We start from the raw sequence: 23,287 nt of genomic DNA, 5'->3' as shown, positions 1-23,287 counted from the left end.
CTAATAACCTACACTTACTTAACGCATTAGAATTAGTTCAGAATAACGCTGCTCATTTTATTGTTTCGAATTAGAACTGTCAGCGTAACAGCCATGAAAACTAGCCTTTCTCTTCCATCTCTTGCATCTCGACGTAAAGTCTCCCGTTTATCATTATTTCACAACATTTTTCACCACACGACACTACGGGATGTATTCATCCATACTCCACACTACGTATCTCGTCGCATCGATCATTCTCACAATGTTCACGTCCCTTCTTGCAGCACAAATACATTTTCCCAGTCATTCGTACCTCGGACATCACTAGAGTGGAACCACCTTCCCGCAAACATTGTGTCCATCAGTGATATTTTGTTTCGTATAGCTTTAACCAACGTTACTTGCTAAAATGCTGTTTGATGTGCTTGTATATCTTGTCCTTTTTTGTAACACTTTTATAATTTCTCATTGCATTCCTACTGAATTATTTGTCGAATTGTATTTTTATGTTGTATATTTTTCTTTTGCGAGACTTACTGTTTGAATTCACTTGTAACCCACTACCCTCTGTAAGCCGTCACAGGCCTTGAGGGTATAATAAATGACATAAATGACTACGAAATTACCAATATGTCTAACGACAACTTGTAACAACTACAATTGATTACAAATGATTAAATATGCTTAGTAATGACGAGTAATGTCTAATGACTGCAATGACTTGTAGTGATTACTAAACAGTATGATATGACCAACATATGTAATGACGGCTTGTCATGACCACAATTGATTACAAATGACTAAAAATTCTTAGTATTGAGCAGTAATGACTAAAAGAAACAAGAGAAAGAGAATAGGCAAAGAGAAAGAGGCGAATGATATGAGGAGGAAGTGTAAGCTCTCGCCGTTCACCTCCCTGTAATTTTATTTTCATATTTATCCTATCATCTTCATACTTCCTTCTATTGCGCAAAGGCTAGAAAAAGTGAGAGCGACGTTTATTATTGAGCAGCACTCCACATTATCATCATATCACTTTGACTCCCGACCAGGAATGTCTAAAGAAGTGGCTTTGCTGACATAAAAAGGGATAATATTTAACTCCTTCGAAAAAGAAATACCCAAGCTAAGTATTTTTATGGGTTATATTATTTTATTTAGTACATACTGCAGACCACATTGTGGTCCTTGCTGGACGGGCAGACATTGAGTACAAGACATATACAAGATACGTTCGTATATATTCATAAAATATATAGACTTTACAATGATATATTGCTCACAGAAACATTTAGTAAAAAGATCATAACGCAATACCTAAATCAATTAATGGTGCAAACAGAACAATGTAAAAAAAAAGGCAAGGGAACTGCACATCAAAGGCAAGGGAGTTTGAGAGCCGAGGACCTGCCCCGCTCATTCAACAGGAAGAACGCATTCTAGACAGAAAAAACAAGACAATAAAAGCTTACATAAAACACAATCACATGTAAGGGGCGGGCAGCGAATTCCATTCAGAAATAGTTCGGGGAAAGAAGGAGAACTTATAGCTGTCTGTCGTAGCATAGATAGGTGTCAGTGTATCCGAACGATGGTGTCGTGTATACCTAGTGGAGAGATGACTTAGATATAGTGAAGGGTCCAGAGCCAATTTGTGATTAATTAGATGATGTAAGAAGTCTAGCCTGTGTTTCTGTCTTCTTTGTTCAAGCGAAGGAACATCGTCAGCCAACATCAACTCTGACGGTGAATCCGAACTTTTGAACTTGGAATAAATAAAACGAACAGATTTTCTCTGTATTCTCTCAAGTTGGTTAACATTGACTTTAGTATAGGGATCCCATGCAACGCAAGCATATTCAAGTTTTGGCCGGATATAGGTTAGGTAAGTGAGTAGCTTAACGTTTGAAGGGGCATTTCTTAGTTTGTGTCGCAGATAGGTTAGCTTCCGAAAGGCGAAAGAACATGTGTTGTCAATGTGAAGGTTCCAATAAAATTTATTAGTTAACGTTACGCCAAGGTACTTGTAACTCTCAACTTGCTTTAATGAAACAGATCCCATTTGATACGTGTATTCCAGGGGATTCTTTCTATGCGTTATGCGAAGAGAGACAGTTTTATCTATGTTTGCAGCCATGCCCCATTCTTCTCACCACAAAAATATATTCAAGCTAGAGTTAAGTTCCTTCTGATCATCCACGGACTTAATAGTACGCAATACAACGCAGTCATCTGCAAACAGCTTTATTTGTGTTCCTGGTTTGACGATGGTAACAATGTCATTAATATATATGAGGTATTTACTAGAATTACCGTAAAAGACGGTATGGTAAGGTGGATCATTGCGGTGCGCCTTAGCCCTTCGAAGTTTTATTTACCACACAGGCAACTAACTGCTTCAAAATTGTACCTGATGCTGCTAGCACCTCTACCATAAGGTGCACCGCACAGCCACATACTGGGGCCGCTACTGTTTATTATTTATATTTATACCACAACAATATTTAGAGACTACAAACTATGTAATTTTGTGGATGATATTTGCCTATTTTTGCAATGATATGACTTGGACGAGCTAGCTTGTAATCTTGCAATTCCTAATCTATTGTTTTATTCGTAGTACAGCAAACTATTTAGTAATTATTCACTGCAAATAAAACCTGTATTGTTGGCTCGAGAGCAGACAGCGGGGGGGGGGGGGGGGGTTCTTTGTTTGGAACAGAACCACTGCAACGTCAGAAAGTGGGCGGAGTACAAAATTTTTGAGGACGACTGGGAGAGAGCAGCCAATTGGGAAGCGGTAAACTGCCCGGGTGTTTACGTGCATCGCTTGTGGTCTGGTTGGGGACAATGTACTACAAAAGGAAATGTATCTCGCTTTTTAAGTATAGAGTATTTATATCAGAAATGTATTTTTTTCTTTTCAAATAGTGATACGTATTGGAAGTGCAATTTATTACTATGGGCTTCTCTGTTTGGTCACTAGATGGTGCCGCGCAAAGCGAAAACAAAAATGACGGGAATAGTGGCACGCTTTTCAAGAGGCAACAACATGACGTCGCCCCGCAACATTGCGCAGTCCAACGCTTCCTCGACACGGTCATGTTCCTTTTGTTCATAACGTCGGCATCCCGAGTCACCGTAGCAAACTGCGATGTCGGGTCCGTAGAAGAGAGCAGGGCGTAGCAGATATTGACGAAACAGTGTGGCCACTAGTCAGCCTCTCTCGTTGACAACTGTCACGGTCCACCCGGCTTCGTGAACAAGGGAGGGCTCGAGGCAACTTCCGTTAGACGGACCCTCCGGAGCGTGGTGATGCTGAACGATGACTGACCGTCGAGCAGCTGTGCTCGTCGGTGTTTATTGCAGTGAGGTGACCAATGTTGCCTGCCGAGCTTGGCAGGCCACCGAGCCTGGCGGCGAACGAACATTATGCCTGAGGGGGCATCACATGCTTGCTACAGCCCCTTACCAGAAGTTTATGAAATAAAAGAAACAAGCGTCCAAGTCCAGAGCAGAAGGCTACGCCACCGTCCCAGCCAAGTCGACGGTGCCTGCTGCCCAGGCGAGTAATGGTCCGGTGGCCTCCGCCATCGAGTACTCCTCCTGGGCGCCGGTGCTGATGGGTCGGCTGTGGCAACGCCGGGTGCTGCCTGAGCCAGCCGCGCTATATCCGGTAAGTCCGTAGTGGTCGGCCTTGTGAGTGGTGCCGGGCTCGACACTGGTCCAACGGGTGCTGCACCACTGGCAACGCTGGTCGCCTCCGAGGTGGGCGGTGCTCCGCTGGAAGCGACTGGTGCTGCCACTAGTCCTCCTGTGGTCTGCAACTCCAAAGTGGCAGTCGAGGATGCTGGCCAGGTCCCGAGGCAAGGCGTGACATGGCCGGCTTGTCTGTGCCACATGGCCCCGTCTGGCATGCGGAGGAGCAGCGGTGAGGCACTGGCAGGAGACACCACCTATCCGGCAGACCAAGATGGGCCAAGACGGAAATTCCTGGCGAAAACTCCCAACTCTGGCAAAGGCCTGGTACGCCACCCTTGGTCAGCAGGCAGCTTCTGCTTCAGCGGCTTCAAAAGCACTGTGGATCGGAGGCCCGGATGCAAGACGTCCAAGGGTGTCTTGACGATCCGACCCAGCAGGAGCTCACAGGGGGCACGGCCAGTGACATCGTGGGGCGTGGTTCGTAGTGAAACAATATCCGGGCAATCTGCTTCCGGAAATCCCCAGTATGGCTCCTCTTGAGCTTGTCCTTGATGGTTTGCACCACCCACTCGGCTGCACCGTTCGAAGCGGGGTGGTACGGCAGAATCATCATCCGGCGGATTTCATTCTTTTTCAGCCAGGCCAAGTACTCAGTACTGGTGAAAGCAGGACCATTTTCGAACACGATGACATCCGGCAACTCCTGGGCAGCGAAGACATGTCGTACCGCTGCAATGATCACGCCTGCTTATGGAGTGGTGACAAGTAGAACCTCCACCCACTTCGTAAAGGCGTCCACCACTGCCAGGAAGTAATGCCCTTGAAGGGTCCCCCAAAGTCCACATGTAGGAGGGACCAGGGTCTCTGTGGGAACGGACAGGGGGTGATTTCCACATGACCGGAGACTCGCCGATGCTCCTGGTCAGCTGTGCACCAAGTGAGCGATGTCCTGGTCCAGGCCTCGCAACGAAACATGGGACCGGGCCATCACCTTGGTCTTTTCTAAGCCAGGGTGACCCACGTGCAGCAACTGCAGTACCCTGGACCGGACGCTTTGTGGGATCATCACCCTAGAACCCCACCGTAGGCAGCCCTGCTACAAGCTCAGCTCAGCGGCCTTGTGGCTATAGGCCTGCTGCACCGATTCCTCTTGCGGGACACCACCTTGATCACCTGAGACAGGGCTGGGTCCCGGCTGGTCGCTTGAGATACCTCAGATCTGGAGAGCACCTTCGGGTACGCGTGCTCCAGCATGAACACTTCTGCGGGTTCTGGAACAGCACCAGGCTGGCACCTCTGGCAGGGGCAGGCGGCTCAGGTTATCAGCAGGTCCCAGGTGCTTTGCCGGAAGAAGTAAAGAAAGCCTTGGGAGATATGCAAAGGGGGAAGGCAGCTCGGGAGGATCAGGTAACAGCAGATTTGTTGAAGGATGGTGGGCAGATTGTTCTCGAGAAACTGGCCACCCCGTATACACAATGCCTCATAACGTCGAGCGTACCAGAATCTTGGAAAAATGCTAACATAATCCTAATCCATACAAAAGGGGACGCCAAAGACTTGAAAAATTATAGACCGATCAGCTTGCTGTCTGTTGCCTACAAAGTATTCACTAAGGTAATTGCAAATAGAATCAGGAACACCTTAGACTTCTGTCAACCAAAGGACCAGGCAGGATTCCGTAAAGGCTACTCAACAATAGACCATATTCACACTATCATTCAGGTTATAGAGAAATGTGCGCAATATAACCAACCCTTATATATAGCTTTCATTGATTACGAGAAAGCATTTAATTCTGTCGAAACATCAGCAGTCAAGGAGGCATTACGGAATCAGGGCGTACACGAGCCGTATGTAAAAATACTGAAAGATATCTCTAGCAGCTCCACAGCCACCGTAGTCCTCCATAAAGAAAGCAACAAAATCCCAATAAAGAAAGGCGTCAGGCAGGGAGATACGATCTCTCCAACGCTATTCACAGCGTGTTTACAGGAGGTATTCAGAGACCTGGATTGGGAAGAAATGGGGATAAAAGTTAATGGAGAATACCTTAGTAACTTGCGATTCGCTGATGATATTGCCTTGCTTAGTAACTCAGGGGACCAGCTGCAATGCATGCTCACTGACCTCGAGAGGCAAAGCGGAAGAGTGGGTCTAAAAATTAATCTGCAGAAAACCAAAGTAACGTTTAACAGTCTCGGAAGAGAACAGCAATTTACAATAGGCAGCGAGGCACTGGAAGTCGTAACGGAATACATCTACTTATGGCAGGTAGTGACGGCGGATCCGGATCATGAGACGGAAATAATCAGAAGAATAAGAATGGGCTGGGTTGCGTTTGGCAGGCATTCTCAGATCATGAACAGCAGGTTGCCATCATCCCTCAAGAGAAAAGTGTATAATAGCTGTGTCTTACCAGTACTCACCTACGGGGCAGAAACCTGGAGGCTTACGAAAAGGGTTCTACTCAAATTGAGGACGACGTAACGAGCTATGGAAAGAAGAATGATAGGTGTAACATTAAGGGATAAGAAAAGAGCAGATTGGGTGAGGGAACAAACGCGAGTTAATGACATCTTAGTTGAAATCAAGAAAAAGAAATGAGCATGGGCAGGACATGTAATGAGGATGGAAGATAACTGATGGTCATTAAGGGTTACGTACTGGATTCCAAGGGAAGGGAAGCGTAACAGGGGGCGGCAGAAAATTAAGTGGGCGGAAGAGATTAAGACGTTTGCAGGGACGGCATGGCCACAATTAGTACGTGACGAGGGTTGTTGGAGAAATATGGGAGAGGCCTTTGCCCTGCAGTGGGTGTAAACAGGCTGACGATGAAACCAGCTGGTAACTGTAAGCTGCCAGCCTAAAGGCCCAGCGTACTACTCGAGGTGATGCCTGCACAGGAACTGCCTTGTCAGGCCCCAGCAGCCCCAACCGCGGCTTCTGGTCCGTGACCACCTCGAACTTCCGGCCCCACAAATACTGGTGGAAGCGCCCTACACCAAACATGAGGGCCAAACCTTCCTTGTCCAGCTGGCTGTAATGTTGCTCTGCAGCATGAAGCCGTCGAGAAGCAAACGACACAGGGCGTTTCTGGCCATCTTTGTCCCAGTGTGCCAGGACGGTTCCCACACCGTACAGCGACGCATCTACAGTAAGAACGACAGGCTTGGCAGGATCGAAGTGCACCAGCACTGGAGCCTTGGTGATTAGCTCCTTGCTGCGCTGGAAGGCCCGATCTTGCTCCGTCTTCGAGGCCCACTGCAGAACAAGGTGAAGCCGAAGATGGAGCGGCTGTAGATGCTCCGACAGGTTCGGCAGAAAACTCCTGTGGAAGTTATTGAGGCTGAGGTTGCTCCGAAGCTCCTTCTTGTTCTGGAGCTCAGGTGGCTTGAGCACAGCATCAACTTTGCGAGGAGCCGGGGCTAGGCCTGCGTGGGAAATGACATATCCCAAGTACTCAACGCTGGGGGCTACGAAAATGCACTTTTCCAGCTTGATCTTGAGGATGGCGTCCTGCAGACATGCCAGGACGTTGTGCAGGTTCTGCATGTGGACCCCGTCATCGCACCCAGTAACCAGGATGTCGTCCAAGTACACCGCCACGACCCTCATGCCCCTGAATAGGTTGTCCATCTCCCTCTGGAATATGGCTGGGGCCGAGGCCACACCAAACGGTAGGCGCGTGTACTGAAAGAGCCCCAGAGTTTGCGATATTGTGACATATTTCCGGGAGGCATCTTGAAGCACCAGCTGCTGGTAAGCATCTCTGAGGTCGAGCTTCGTAAACTTTTGTCCACCGGACAATGCTGACCAGAGATATTTCATCCGGGAAGGGGGTACTTCTCGAAGGTAGCGACGGGGTTGATGGTAACCTTGAAATCCCCGCAGATCCTGACACTGCCTTCTCGCTTGAGGACTCGTACGATGGGAGCGGCCCATTCAGATGCCTTGACAGGTATCAGGATGCCCTCTCGCTGTAACCGTTACAGCTCCTGGGTGACCCAGTCCTTTAGGGCGAACGGCAGTGGGCGAGGCTGGAAAAAGCGTGGCCGCGCTCTCTCGGCTACATAGATGTCAGCCGTCGTGCCGGCAAATGTGCCCACTCCTGGCGGGAAGAGGGACTTGAACTCTGTCAGAAGGCTGGGGGCGTCTTTCACCACATGCACGCTGGCTTCCTGGTACTCTGGCAGACAAACACCCAGTGCATGAATGCAGTTTCGGCCCAGCAGCGTCGGCGACGACCCCTTCTTTAAGTAAAGGGGAAGGGTTGCCTCCCTGTCGCAAAAGCAAACGCTGACCTGTGCCTGACCCTGGACGTGGGAGCGTTGCCCGGAGTAGCTGCGCAGCATCACGCCCGAAGCCTCGACGGACACCCCGGGGAAAGTACGCTTAAAGAGTTTTGCGACCATTACTGACACGCTGGCCCCTGCGTCCAGCTCCATGGAAATGGGGTGCCCGCAGATTTCGATGGTCAGCATGTACGGCAGCACACACGACGGTACAAAGCCTGTGAGCCACGTGTAGAGAATTGGCGTGTTCTCGGCCACGACGTGGAGCCTGGCCGCGGAAGAACTTGAGCCTGCTGCCGCACGGCCCCGCCACACACCCTTGGGAAGGCTACCCTGGACGTAGGCTTGTGTGGTACCTCAGCTTGAATCAGGCTGCTGCTTGCTGTTCGGCCTCCCCCTTCGGCATACACGTGCCAAGTGCCCAGTTTTCCCGCACGTGAAACATTGTGCTTGAAAGAACTGGCACTGGGTGGGGGGGGGAGGGTGCACCTCCACAGCGACCGCAGGTACTGCTCTTTGTCGCCAACTTGTTGACCGCTGCTTCCGCCGACGGTGAGCCAGTCGCACGGGAAATCTGGCTAGCGTCCTTGGCGGCAACTTCTATTGCCAGCGCTGCCTTCACGGAGTCGTCCAAGGAGAGGTCGGGAAGCTCCAGGAGTCGCGTCTGTATGGCGAGGTTGTTGATGCCGCAGAGGAAACGGTCCCGGAGCATCGAGTCCAGCCGGTTCCCGAAAACGCAGGCACTCGCTAACCCTCGTAGCGCAGCAACGAACTGCCCGAGAGTCTCTACTTCTCGGCGGCTTCGGCTGTTGAAGCGGAAACCCATCATTAGTGTGGACAGTGCTGGGTTGAAATGCGAACGCAGTATGACGACCAGCTCACACAGCGTCTTAACGTGGGGCATGGCTGGCTTTAGGAGGTCGAGCAAGAGGCTGAATACGCGGGTCCCGCAGCTGGCCAGGAAAATGTCCCTCTATTTGGCATCGGGTGTGTAATTTGCCCGGAAGAACACGCGGACTTGCTCCTCGTAAATTTGCCAGGCGGACCCATCTCCCTCGAACGGCACGACCCTTCCGTACGGTGGCATGGTGGCAGCAACGCGGGGCGGTGTTTTGCCGCTCGCGGTGGCGTGGAACACTACGTGGGTGCTCGTCGCCAGTGTCACGATCCACCCGGGTTCGTGAACAAGAGGGGGCTCGAGGCACCCTCCGTTAGACGAACGCTCCGCAGCGTGGTGGTGCTGAACGATGACTGACCGTCGAGCAGCTGTGCTCGTCGGTGTTTATTGCAGTGCGGTGACGAATGTTGCCTGCCGAGCTTGGCAGGCCACCGAGCCTGGCGGCGAACGAAGATTATGCCTGAGGGGGCGTCACATGCTTGCTACAACTACCTTTGGTGCCAACTTCGTTACAATGTGCGGAAATGACAAATGAAAGGTTCCTGTGAGAGCGACAAACTTCACCCGAAAATGCTAGTAAATATGTAATTTCGTATCAAATAGGAACACAGAAGAAGGATAGCGTTGAGGGGAGTCGAAACAAATAACTGCACTTATTGGTGTTACCTCAAACAAATATGCAATTTTCTGTACGTTTGAGGCTTTTAAGCTTCAAGTTGCTGGAAAATCATGTAATAAAGAAAGAAGAAAGTGCAGAGTCCAGGCTAGTTCAAGTGGAATCGAACTAGGTACATCCACTGAGCTACAGAAAAGAAACCTAATCGCCAGAGCAAGACATCGTCACTTCGCAGATGATTGGAGAGTTTGAAAGCCACATGATCTTATCAGAATGGTGCTGCCTGATCTCATTTCTTTGTTTTTCAGTCACGGTGCCCCGTGATGCAAGTGAATGCGAGATCAGAATATAGGTTGATATGTCAGGCAAATTCGATCACGTGAGTTTTTTCCTCCGCTGGTCCATGCGTTTTCATCGATTCTTACTAGGTATGTGTTATACGTGATACAAGCCCGTGTTTTCGCATGGAGCTTCACACACATGTCCTTCGTAAATACGAAAATGACTCATTGGCCACTGCGCCAATCCTTACTATCTCAACTAACACTTCCACCTTAGCTCACTGAAACTGCGGTGAACCCGACCCAGCCCGCTCACCTACTGCGCGGAAGGGGCTGCTACATTTTTTTTCTATCCGTAGAAGTCCCCATGTAAACCGAACATCTCCAATTACAGTGCGTGATTTGTTACCATTAAAGCTAGCTCTTTGCCAAACCATCAGGCGTTCATTAGAAAGTAAAACATCTCGGTGATATTAGGATGGCTGTAATATTGGCACGTGTACTTATCTTTATCGGGCGACCACGTTTCACCGCTTAACTGTAATCGCACAGCGAGGGACGCGCCTGGATGTATCCGACGTTTCTGGAAAGTTATTAATGGTTCTACCCAGCTGTCTGTTGTCGCCGAACCTTGTGCTATCTGATTTCATCGCGTAACGCGAATGCTGTAGAACTTTATGGAAGGCACGCGGGTCCAAACGATTAGTCTGGAACATTCGACGGCTGCTCTATAAAAGCCGACGCGCTTGACTCGCTGATCACAGGGGCCGAATCTTATAACGGTTCGGTTGAGGAACCGTTCCTTTGGCCTCACCTGATTGGCCAAAATTTTTATTACGTCACAGGTCGTCAGAGGCAGCGGGGCGGTATCGCAATTTTCGAATACGTCACGCATCTGTCAATCATCTTCAAAGTGAACCGGTCGTAGGAACCGGCGAAGGGGTAGTCCGCTTTGGGTTCCGTTGCTGCGGCTTGGCTTTGGCTTGCGACCCTGGCCGCACGCGCCGGTCGCGCGTCCCCGGAGACACGCGGGCGTCGCGCGCGCGTGCGTTGGTTGCTTCGGAGGCTATTACTTACCTTCGTCGTCTGCTTGGCGTTCCTCTTTCGGTGTCGACCACGGCTGGAAGCGCGATACGCGTTCGAAGAAGTGACGGATAATGAGTTGCACCGCCCTTGCTGGCTTTCTAAGTAAACCTTTGCAGGCCACGCTATCAAATGTAGGGGACTCAGGTGCAAGCGTACGAGTGGCCATTCCACGCAGAGGAAGGAATATTGCGCGCTGCGGTTCATCGCCACTGGCCTGCACCTCCCAGAGGTCGATCGGACGTGAAGCATTCATCGGAATGACCTAGATCTCTGCTGCCGACACCGTCCACAAAGTTGCTCTCGCAATTACTGTGTTGGCCGGTTGAAGGGCTGGGTCAGCTTTCCCGTGACCTCAGCTTCAAAGCCAATGCCAAGGAGATATTTGCATGGTGAGATCGAATTCTCAGTGCTATCGCCAGCGTGAATAGCTTGCAGATCGCCGTTCAGCAGTCAGAAGGGTTCAACCTAGGCTGGTTCAGCACTTTCATCGTTCGGCTGATAAAACTATACAGTCAGGACGGAAAGATATTGTGGAGATCTCTTATTTGGCTGCCTTTTTTTCTCTGGTTCGGGAGTGCCGCACTTTGTTACTCAATTTTACGGCACAGCGCACACCGTCAGCGCCACACTTGTTCGATTTGACTTCGCGCAGGCAATGCAGGGCCCGTGTATCGTAATGTTCGATTTCAAGTTCTATTGCTTTTATCACGCGACGCGCCGTGAGGCTTATCGCAGGGACAGCGGCAGCGCGGCGGCGAGCGAGTCGTGTCCGAGCCGATGACGAAAGGCGAAAAAAGATGAAAAATTGATATAGTCGGCTAGTAAAGGTGTCTTTAAGAACCAGTTCACGGTTTTGTCGCGCTCGCTACTTGAGAAGTGCCGGCAGTGCATTCCTGTTGCATGCATCCTGCGAGCTCCTGGTAGCAGACGACATAGCGCTGCCCTCTGCCAACTCATTTACGCTTGCGATACCGCCTGTCGGCTGAGAATAGAAAAGAATGACATTAATAAATTACTTCTGCATTGCGTAAACGCCCGGCACCACACGTTTATACTTCAGAGCTTGGCGTATAATATTAAATTTATATTTTACATTTATTTAGCAAGCCGAAACATTCTGCAATTCCTCGATTAGCTCGTCATATAATGACGTACACTTCAGAGGTAGCACCCTCTCATCTATTGGTCACGTCCTCCCTTTCTTCCACCGCCGGCTTGGGAGTGGCACATGTAGTGACGTAAGCGGCGAAGCGAACGGTTCGTATTCCGAACCGTTATAAGATTCGGCCCCAGATTTACGACGATCGCCGACTGTGTTCGCCGCTCTCGTTGTGCTTTAAGTGTAGCCTGTTTTGTGGGCACAGGTTCGCCCAATAAAAGCTAGTTTTTGCCTTTCACAGTATTGCTACTGTGTTCTTTGACGTCACGACCACGTGACATCTGGTGGAGGTGCTTTGCCTTCATGTACCGGACGCCCCCACAAAGCCGTGACCCAAGCCCTCACTCGGAAGACACCAACGTCGCTAAGAACCAGCGAGGTAGCCACAGGCTGCAAGGACTGCCCCCGGAGCACGGACTTTTGCCTGAGACGACTAGGAAGAGAGCCACCAAGTCCACCCCAATGGCAGCCCCAGCGTCACCCGTCGTGCTGCAGCAGCCTAGGGAGCCTCCGACGTTCCGTGGCTCAACTCTCGAGGACCCGGAAAGCTGGCTTGAGACGTACGAGAGAGTCGCTACTTTTAACAACTGGAACAGCGACGACAAACTGCGATATGTCTTCTTCGCTTTGGAAGACGCGGCCAGCACGTGGTTCGAGAACCGAGAAGCCACCTTAACGACCTGGGAACTTTTCCGAAGTGGCTTCCTGCAGACATTCGCAAGCGTCGTACGCCGAGAACGAGCCCAAGCGCTATTAGAAACCCGGGTGCAGCTACCTAATGAGACGACCGCGATCTACATGGAAGAAATGAGCCGTCTCTTCCGCCATGCCGACCCTGCAATGCCCGAGGAGAAGAAAGTCCGCCTGCTGATGCGTGGTGTGAAGGAGGAACATTTGCCGGAATGGTACGAAGCCCACCGAAGACCGTCGACGAGTTTCTTCGCGAGGCCACCAGCATCGAGAAGACACTCGAGATGCGAAACCGGCAATTCGACCGCCGCACGAACTCGACAAACTACGCCGGAGTTCAATCACTGGCCACCAACGACCTGCGCGAGACTATCCGAGCGGTCGTGCGGGAGGAGCTACAAAAGCTGTTCCCACCATCACAGACTCAAGTGGCTTCGATTGCCGACGCCGTGCGTGAGGAGCTCCAACAACAACTTGGAGTGGCCCCTGTATCGCCCCAGCCTGAGCCGTAAGCAATGACCTACGCCGCCGTTGCACGCCGTCAAGGTCCCCCTCCGCGACCGCGCCAGGGCCCTGTCACGCCGCAGTTCCGTCGTCCGCCGCCGCCACCGCCAGCACGACCACCCGTCGCCAAGCGCACCTACGCGAGGAAGACGGACATTTGGCGTGCTCCTGACCACCGCTCGCTCTGCTACCACTGCGGAGAAGCGGGTCACGTCTACCGACGATGTCCATACCGGGAAATGGGACTGCGAGGTTTCGCCGTGAACGCTCCGCGCCCGCAGCAAGGTGCACGCCCCCGCGATATCGCCGACTACCTCGCCGCTACTCAGTGGAGCTCTCGACGACCGTCGCGTTCACCATCACCAGGCCGCTACCTGTCGCCGCAGCGCCGACCATACACTGGCCCAGCCCGGGGCTGGTCAGCGAGCCCATATCCGGAAAACTAAAAGCAGCAACCGATGGAGGTGCGGTTGCTGTTCGTCGAACTGCCGAAGATCCTCCGCCGCCGGCGAAGACACCGAAGAAACTACCTCGACGACATAACGACACGCCGCCGTCCCGACGAAATCAGGAAGCCAAGACTGCACCGATGAAAGACGACTTGACGACGCGACGTTCCAGCTTCAGTTCAACGCGACGCAGCCGTGATCCGACGCCAAGACCCAACTGCAACGCCAGACAAAGAACCACCGACCTCGACGTACTTCTCGACGGCCACGCAGTCAATGCCTTATTCGACACAGGGGCCGATTACTCCGTAATGAGTGGACACATCGCCGCCCAGTTGAAGAAGGTTAAGACTGCATGGGAGGGCCCCCAAATTCGGACCGCTGGAGGACACCTCATTACGCCGACTAGAATCTGCACGGCAAGAATTACCGTTCATGACCGGACTTACCCTGCCACCTTCGTTGTCCTCCAACAGTGTTCACGAGACGTCATTCTCGGCATGGACTTCCTGAATCGGCATGGCGCAGTCATCGACCTGAAGTCGAAATCGATAACGCTGTCACAAGATGAAGCGATACCGCCGGAGAGCTGTCGTAGTCACCACGCCTTGAGTGTGCTTGAAGATCAAGTGAGCATCCCGCCGCGCTCCAGCATTATTATTTCCGTCGGCACTGAAACACCCGCTGACGTAGAAGGTGTCATCGAGGGCGACAAACATCTACTGCTCGACCGTGAAATTTGCGTCGCAAGAGGGATCGCTCGACTCCACGGAGGCCAAGTGGAAGTCATGCTAACCAACTTCAGCCAAGAGTTCAAGCACATCAACAAGGGCACGACAATCGCATACATCGAGGAAATTGTGGAAACCAGCAATGTCTTTGTCCTCTCGGCTTCAGCCGCATCTACCCCGATGAGCATTGTCCCCCAACCAGACTTCGACGTGAATCCAAGTCGTCCTATGAGTGAGCAGCAAGAGCTCAGAAGTCTTCTCCGACGATACAAAGACTGCTTTTCGACGTCATCGAGGATTCGACAAACACCAGTTGCAAAGCATCGCATAATAACCGAAGAGAGTGCTCGACCATTCCGCCAGAGCCCTTACCGAGTTTCGCTGCGAGAACGTGAAGCTATTAGGCAACAAGTCGACGAAATGCTGCGCGACGACAATATCCAGCCGTCGAAGAGCCCGTGGGCCTTTCCTGTAGTCCTGGTAAAGAAAAAGGACGGAACCCTACGCTTCTGCGTCGATTATCGTCGACTGAACAAGATCACGAAGAAGGATGTGTACCCCCTTCCACGGATAGACGACGCATTGGATCAGCTCTGCAACGCTAAATACTTCTCGTCGATGGACCTCAAGTCTGGCTACTGGCAAATAGAAGTCGACGAGAGAGATCGCGAAAAGACTGCCTTCATCACGCCAGACGGCCTCTACGAGTTCAAGGTCATGCCATTCGGACTTTGCTCGGCGCCTGCAACGTTTCAGCGCGTCATGGACACGGTGTTAGCCCGACTGAAGTGGCTGAAGTGGCTGAAGAAGACAGCTGCCATCGCAAAGTTCCCGCAGCCAACCGACAAGAAGGCAGTGCGCAGGTTCCTTGGCATGTGTGCCTACTATAGGCGCTTTGTCAAGGACTTTTCACGCATCGCGGAGCCGCTAACACATCGAACCAAATGTTAGGTCGCGTTCAAGTGGGAAACGCCGCAAGCCAAGGCATTTCAAGAACTCAAACGACGCATGCACTCGCCGCCGGTACTTGCACATTTCGACGAGGACGCCGATACCAAAATTCACACTGACGCCAGGAGCCTAGGCCTCGGTGCCGTCCTAGTCCAGAGGAAAGAGGGACTTGAAAGGGTGATGTCGTATGCTAGCCGGTCGCTGTCAAAAGCGGAAAGCAACTATTCTACGACTGAAAAGGAATGCCTCGCCATCATTTGGGCTACAGCTAAATTCCGTCTTTACCTCTATGGCAGGCCATTCAAAGTCATCAGTGACCATCACGCATTGTGTTGGCTAGCTAACTTAAAGGACCCTTCAGGACGGCTGGCGCGGTGGAGCCTCAGACTACAAGAATATGACGACACTGTAATATACAAGTCCGGAAGAAAACACTCCGACGCCGACTGCTTATCGCGTGCCCCCATCCATCCCCCGCCCCAAGATGACGAGGACGACGACGCCTTCCTTGGGATAATAAGCGCGGAAGACTTCACTAAGCAGCAACGAGCCGACCCGGAGCTAAAAGGCCTCCTCGAGTATTTGGAAGGGAACACCAACGTTGTCCCTAGGGCATTTAAGCGCGGGTTGTCTTCGTTCACGCTACAAAACAACCTGCTCGTGAAGAAGAACTTCTCACCAGTCCACGCCAGCTACCTTCTTGTTGTACCGTCAGCGCTGCGTCCAGAAATACTGCACGCCCTACACGACGATCCAACCGCTGGGCACCTCGGATTCTCCCGTACGCTGTCGAGAATACAGGAAAGGTATTACTGGCCGTCTACGGAATCAGGGTGTAGACGAGCCATATGTAAAAATACTAAAAAATATCTATGGCGGCTCCACAGCCACTGTAGTCCTCCATAAAGAAAGCAACAAAATCCCAATAAAGAAAGGCGTCAGGCAGGGAGATACGATCTCTCCAATGCTATTCACAGCGTGTTTACAGGAGGTATTCAGAGACCTGGATTGGGAAGAAATGGGGATAAAAGTTAATGGAGAATACCTTAGTAACTTGCGATTCGCTGATGATATTGCCTTGCTTACAGTGGCGTAGCCAGAAATTTCGCTCGTGGGGGGCTCACTTTGCAGCTCGGCCTCCCCATCATAATTTAGTCGAGGGATATATATATATATATATATATATATATATATATATATATATATATATATATATATATATATATATATATATATATATATATATATATATATATATATATATATATATATATATATATATATATATATATATATATATATATATATATATATCTGTCATTCCACGACCTTGTATACATTTTCGTACATATGCAACGACCAGGGGAAAATCTCAATGACGCTGTCCTTTGTTAGAATGTATTGAGCAGGAGCAGCTGTCACCGGTTGTGTATTGCGAGTAATTGCTCGGTAATTATAGTCGCAACTGAGAGCACATATAAAAAGCAGGAGTTCTGCAAAACATACGAGGGCGCGTCAAATGAAAGTGAGCCAATGCGAATATATGAGTAACGGGGTACTTTATTTCAAAGTAGTCACCATGAGTATTTAGACACTTGTCCTACTAACGAGTCGCGTGATTCCCGTCTTATAAAACTCCTTGGGTTGCTGCATCAAAAATCCGTAAATGACTACACGTCATCTTCCGACACGAATGTGGTTCCCTTGCGCAGTTTTTTTTCAAATTTTACCGAATGTGGAAGACGCAAGGCAACAGGTCTGGGCTGCATGAGGGATGTTGAAGCGTTTCCCACTTGAACTTTGCCAGTTTTGTTTTGCCAGTTTTCCCACTTGAACTTTGCCAGTTTTACCACATCAGCGACGTGGGAACGAGCAATTGTCGTGAAGCAAGATGTTCCCAATGCTCAATTTTCCACGTCGTTTGTTCTTGATTGCGACACGCAGCCGATACGACCTTTCACAATATCTGAAACGATTTAGAGTTTCTCCAGGTTTAGAAAATTCGATCAATAATGGCCCCTAACGATCTAAAAAGAAGTCAACATGACGGCCCTTGTTTTCCTTAGGAATGGTGAATTCAAATGTTTCCACTGTACGCTTTGCCGTAGTGTTTCAGGCTAGTAGTAGCGGCACCATGAGTCATTCCCGGTCACAATTGCAGACAAAAAGTCGTCACCCTCATCTGGGATTCTTTGACGTGCACCTAAATCTAAGTACACCGGTGTTTTCGCATTTCGCCTCCATCGAAGTGCAGCCGCCGTGACCGGGATTCGATACCGCGAACTCGTGCTCAGCACCCTAACACCACAACCACTGAGCAACCACGGCATTTTCAATTGTGTTGGGGGTGATTGCACACTGGCTTTGGCCCGTCCATGGATCTTCTTTGTAACTTTCATGTCCTTCTTTGAACAGTTGGCTACAACGCTTCGCAGTGGCCAATGAAACGCAATGTTCAACGTATACGGCAGCCATACGGTGAATAATTTCTTTTTGGGAAACATCTTCATTTGTCAAAAACCTCACCACATCTAGCTGTCGAACTTTTGGAGTGTCCATTATGCCACGCAACCATGTTCAACCCAGTGTATGAGAGCATTAAGGAACATTTAACCTCACTTCTGCATGTCACTTGTAAATGAGATGCGTATGTGCTACGCGCATGCCTCGAAAATAATGAACCGAACAATTATTGCGCGGGGTGAAGATACAGCTTGATACAGGGCAAAAAATTGCCACTGGAAACAAAGTTCACTGCGCATATACACACAACCTCGCAACAAGATATTTAAATATACGTATAAGTCTCCAATAAATCTACGTACCTAAGAAAAAGTCACTATATATAATGCGTCAAACAAGGCAGATAAACAGGTTGCACAACCACAGATTCACAGATCGCCCTCCTCCCTCCACTCCCAATATGTATCGCGTGCGACGGAAGGCGGCGCGCTTCCTCCCCGCTTTTCTCTCTTGCGCACACAAGACTCATCGTCGGCTCACCCCCTCCCCCTACCCCCCACGCTTTCATTCGCACATAGAGCATGCGGCGCGTGGTCAAGATGTTATCGCCCTTGGCCTTTATTTATACGGAACATGCGGGCAACAGCAGGAATGCGCCTGGAGTCTTCATATAGCTGCTATCGCAATAATATAATAGTGTCCGGCAACTGAAGCGTCCCGTGGCCCATTACTTTCCGCAAAAGAAGTAACAAATTCGAACTTTCACCATGCGACAATTCGCTGCGCCGCAACAATGTCTTCCTTTTTTTCTTTTGTGGGGCGGGGGAGGGGGCGAAATAGAATAGCTCAATTGCTGACAGGGGACCCTGATCTTGAGAAGGCAATTTATAGAAGAATAACCATGAGCTGGAGTGCCTGCGGCAGCCATTACTGATTCTTCACTGTAGTACCACTGTCGTTGAAAAGAAAAGTGTACGATCACACGATTCTACTGGGGCTAGCACATGAGGCAGAATTTTGGAGGTTAACACGGTAAGTCAGCACGGTAACAAGTACCACGCGAAGAGCGATGGAACGAAAATTATTAGGCGTATACTGTATAATGGTCGTGGATAAATGTGAGCGGCGACTCGCCGTGGTGGCTTAGTGGTTTCCACGTTAAGTTGCTAAGGCTGAGGGCGTGGAATCGCACCCGAACCGCGACGAACACATTTCGACGGGGAGCGAAATGCGAAAACGTCCGTGTAACGTTCATTGGGTGCAAGTTACAGAATCGCAGGCGAGTCAGAATTAATCCCGAGTCCCCCGCTATTGCGTGCCTCACAATAATATTGAGAAATAGTAGCGCGATAAACAAAGAGACGAGAAAGAAAAAAACAAAGCACGATTTCTCGTTGCTTGTTTTTCACGCTATTCTTCGTCGATATGGAATACCAACTTCAGTACTTATAGGCATTTCGTGGTTTTGGCACACAATACCCGAGAACTTAATTTTAAGCGTCAGGGGTAACGCGGTCGTATAGACTCTAGCGAGCTATGACGAAAATAACCTCGACAACACGCAATGTTGCTGATGCTGCTAAGACATATATGGCGCGATGACTGAATTTGTCTGTTAGTCTCGTGCCATAATCTTTGCCGCCTCGACTACTTTGCGTGAGCGAAGTGCAAAATAGTAAACCAGAATTCCATACTTGGAAGGCCATCGTTGCCAATATAAATAACAACACACCCTAAATATATCGGTTTTTCTCTCTCTAACGAAACCCTAGCATTAACATGCATAGACAAACGAACCGGTCAGAACTTTAGTTACGCCATCATCCTCCCAGAACACCAGGACTCATCAATGCCGTGATTGAATTTTTCGAGCTCTCAGCATAGCTTAGAGAAAACGTAATAACATAATCGAAGCCATCCTCTATGCATAGTACTTATACGGCGCATTAAACAAACCTCAACTTGTCTCCGTTTCACTTCAATATTCTAGAAGTATTCAAAACATGATACAGTCAGGAAAACTTTATATTAAGTGTGGACAAAGAAGCCGCATTTATAGTCACTGCTGCACGGAAAAAGATATGGCAACGAAGTAACAGGGTCCGCCGGGAGCTGCATCAAAAACGACGCCCTGACCAATGCTTCGGTTATCTGCTAATGCGCCGACGCAGTCTTCGGCAAGGGAAGCAAGGTCTCACGCATGGCACGTCTTAAATCGTCGCCGGTCAAGGCTGCGACTGATGCGCATGCGACAGTTTGGCACTTCAGCTTCCAGTTAGACTCTTTGGGAAGGAACACCATGGCAACCGCGAAAAGTGCCATCAAGATGGCAGCTAGGGTCAGCAGTACATGGGCACGGCGTCCCACAGGATGCCATTGTGCCATCTGATATAAAATGCCTCCCAGGCGAGAGCAGGCGAAACCAAAACCGATGCCACTAGAGTGCAGAGTAACGGGGTACGCGTAGATTCCTGGAGAGAACAGGAACAACATGGCGACATTACCCGCCATCCGCATTGCCACAACCAAAACGTCGATAGTGAGCGTCTCCTGGTCATTGTACATGGAGGTCAGAATAGCGGAAGTGGCACTAAAGACGAGTCCTGAGGTTGACAGTACTCGTATGTAGCCGAACCTGGGAATACACAGCGCAGCAACGCCCACGGCCACGGCAGATGCAACGACGCCAGTGGCGGTCACGGCGTGGCTAACCGGGACCCCATCGTTGAAGACGAGAGCGCTGTAACAGCACGTCGCTGCTGCCCAGCTGTAGGCTAGCAGAAAGGTGCGCGTTCGGAAACGACTTGAGCACAAGTCCCAGACGCCAGCTTTCTTTGTGAAGGTGTCTGCACTTCTAGAAGACAGAAGTCGGGCGAAAGACTCGCGGCAACGGCCCCACGGTACTCCGTTGCACCTTGCTGCCCGCAAGGCGGCGCGCTTAGCATGCTTGGCATGGCCGTGTGCCAAATGCCATTCCATTGAGTCGTCGACGGTGTAGTACAGCAACATCAGAAGGCACGTCGGCACCATGAGCACAAGTTGGGAGACGGCCCAGCCACCTCTGATCCGCACCGCGGCCATAAATGCGACTCTTACCAGGAGAAAACTGAAGAGCCAAGGTAATATGGAGTAGAAGGGCATTTTCTCTTTTGGAGACGCCTCGTACAAGAGAGAGATGAGCGGCGGTATCAGGGCGGATGTAGAGGCCGATACGAGGGTCCGCACTGCCACAAACGAGTGAAAGTTGGTCGGCAGGCTGCTGGCTGCGCCGGCTACGCCGACGACTGGGACTGCGATGAACACGACCATCTTCCTGCCAAGGCGGTCGGCCAGGGCACCGGACACGGGCAAGGAGACGGCGCTGGCGGCCGCGTAGATAAACCCGGCTAAGTTGAGGAGCCACCGTCTGCCGCACACCAGGTTCCACTCGCTGACGATGTTGTTACCGTACGCGTCCATGTCGTACTCCCACGATGTGCACGCAATGATGCCGGCCGAGCTGCCGTTCTCCGGTGGGTGTCGCATGGTGCAGCGGCTGTAGTTGCCGTTCTCGTCCACCGGGATGGCCAGTGATTTCCACTCGGCTACGCTGATGTTGAGGAACCGGGCAGGACGCTGACACCAGTGGTCCATGACGACGGCTGTCATTAGGAAGCTGACGTTGTGCATTGCGTAGACGCAGCATCCTATGCTGAGGCTGAACAGAACCAACCACTGGAAGGCTCCGACACCGAAGGGAAGATCGCATTTGGGCTCTTTGTCTCCCTGTGCCCTGTTAACCTCGAAACCCAGGAGTTCTCGACGGGGTTCTTGCCACCGAGGCTGCTCAGCCATTCCTATCCTGCTTCTTCTTCTTCTTCTTCCTCTTCTTGTTTTGAGCAGGTAATGGGGAAAACGGGGTTCATTAACAACAACGGTCTTCCTTGCGGGATCTATGTGCAAGCTTTTGTTCAGCGGCTAACGATATAATGTATTACTGACATCGACGCTTAGAACTGTGTTTATTTTCATCCGTTGCAACTTGCAGTTATATGTAACGTTTATGTTTATGCAGTGCACACATCACAATTTTAATCTCACTTAATGTTCATGTTTACTGATTGCATCGTTCATAGACTATGCCTAAATTCTTGCACCCTTCAAACTGTGGTATGTCTGCAAAACGAGATACGACGACGACGAAGGCGATGTTTCACGCTGATGTGCTTCCGAGGCAATATCCATGCTAACACCCTCTTCTGATTTCCACCATCTTGCCTTCCCATGGAATACTAATTGGTGTCCTTCAAGGCAATTGGAAGTTTCCTTTACAAAATTGAGATGTCGCATACCTCTTCTAAATTTTTACATACACAGGTCTGGTCTCGCAGTGTCCCCTCTATGTTCTTTTTGCAGTGAGCCTGAAACTATCGAACATTACTTTCTCTCGTGCCGCCGCTTTCTAAGACAAAGAAAACTATTAGAATACTCATTTACTAAACTTAGCCTTTCGCTAACCTGGCCAACCATTCTTTTGGGGCGACTTCACTGGGATCCAGCCACAGGGATGCTTTTCTGGCAGTTTACAATTTCATCAGAGACACAAAAACAGTACCTTGCTGAATTTCTAAAATTATCCATAATTTATATTATTTCATTTCTTCACGTTTACTTATTTTATTGGAATTCCTAACAATAATTAATTAAACTTCTAATTTACAGTACTATCGTCCCACGCTCCACTACACAAATCTAGTTTGTCTCTACTTCTAAACATACGGAAAACCGCCTGCTTCTTGGCCAATCCCCCATAGTGGGTACGCGCCACTCTCAAGGCCACAAGACAAGACAAGACAAGGTGTCGAAGGTGTTTTCCACGGCAGGTGCCATGTCCGTCTACCGATGTTCACGTGTTTCTGGGAATCAAAGAGTCCCCACAGAGTTGGTCATTGTCACTTCTGCAGGCACAACTAGGCCCTCAGAGATGAAGGCATGGCTTCTAGTATATAGGGTTGAAGCACTCTCTCCCCACCAACTGCAATGCGTTCAGTGTTGGCGATATGGCCTTAGCATCAAGCGATGTAGGTCAGAGATCCGGTGCCGCATTTGCGAAGAATGCCACGATGCAAAGATGCGTCCCTCTCAGAGCGACCGATGCTGCTTGTGCGAAGGTTCCCACCCTGCGGACTTTTCTAAATGCCCGGCCAGAAACCAAGAGCTTCAAATTCTACAAGTTACAGAACGGGAAGCGATGCTCGCGTCGTGGGGCTCGGGCTATTGCATTATGCAAATCATGCGGGTACGCTGAAGCTGCTGCACGTCAGTCAAAAGCTACGGATGCATCTCTTGGTGATGCTGTAGCAGCTGCTGTTGAGAAAGCTATGGCTAAAGCCCTTGACAGTCCTTTTTAGAACCTTTCTGAAACCATTGGGCAAGTTTTCACTGCTCAGATGTCATAACTGTTGTAGCTTGCGGCGCGACCTAAGTCTTGTTTCTGAGATTAC

At 50.1% G+C, this 23,287-nt stretch overlaps 2 protein-coding genes across 2 annotated transcripts; both read right to left on the bottom strand.

Annotated features, from left to right (window-relative positions):
- Positions 1 to 7,670: 7,670 nt before the first annotated feature.
- Positions 7,671 to 8,880, bottom strand: LOC139059502 (uncharacterized). The gene is made up of 2 exons (XM_070537926.1): positions 8,466 to 8,880; positions 7,671 to 8,320 (listed from the first exon to the last, which is right to left on the bottom strand). Exons 1-2 carry the CDS (start codon positions 8,878 to 8,880, stop codon positions 7,671 to 7,673), a joined length of 1,065 nt encoding a protein of 354 aa, XP_070394027.1.
- Positions 8,881 to 19,958: 11,078 nt separating this feature from the next.
- LOC139059501 (solute carrier family 22 member 20-like) lies at positions 19,959 to 21,638 on the bottom strand. The gene has a single exon (XM_070537924.1). The coding sequence runs from the start codon at positions 21,636 to 21,638 to the stop codon at positions 19,959 to 19,961; it is 1,680 nt and encodes a 559-aa protein (XP_070394025.1).
- Between the last annotated feature and the right edge of the window lie 1,649 nt (positions 21,639 to 23,287).

The sequence above is a fragment of the Dermacentor albipictus genome, chromosome 4 (genome assembly GCF_038994185.2).
Source record: "Dermacentor albipictus isolate Rhodes 1998 colony chromosome 4, USDA_Dalb.pri_finalv2, whole genome shotgun sequence".
Classification (NCBI taxonomy): Eukaryota; Metazoa; Arthropoda; class Arachnida; order Ixodida; family Ixodidae; genus Dermacentor; species Dermacentor albipictus.
Note: the sequence above shows the minus strand (reverse complement) of the source record. Positions and strands in the feature narration are given on the sequence as shown.

Excerpts from the sequence above, each read along its gene's own strand:
- LOC139059502 (XM_070537926.1), bottom strand. The coding sequence starts at position 8,880 with ATGCCCCACGTTAAGACGCTGTGTGAGCTGGTCGTCATACTGCGTTCG. Across the intron at positions 8,321-8,465 it reads TACCTGCGGTCGCTGTGGAG|CCTACGTCCAGGGTAGCCTT; the intron begins GTGCACCCTCCC and ends GTACCACACAAG.
- LOC139059501 (XM_070537924.1), bottom strand. The coding sequence starts at position 21,638 with ATGGCTGAGCAGCCTCGGTGGCAAGAACCCCGTCGAGAACTCCTGGGT.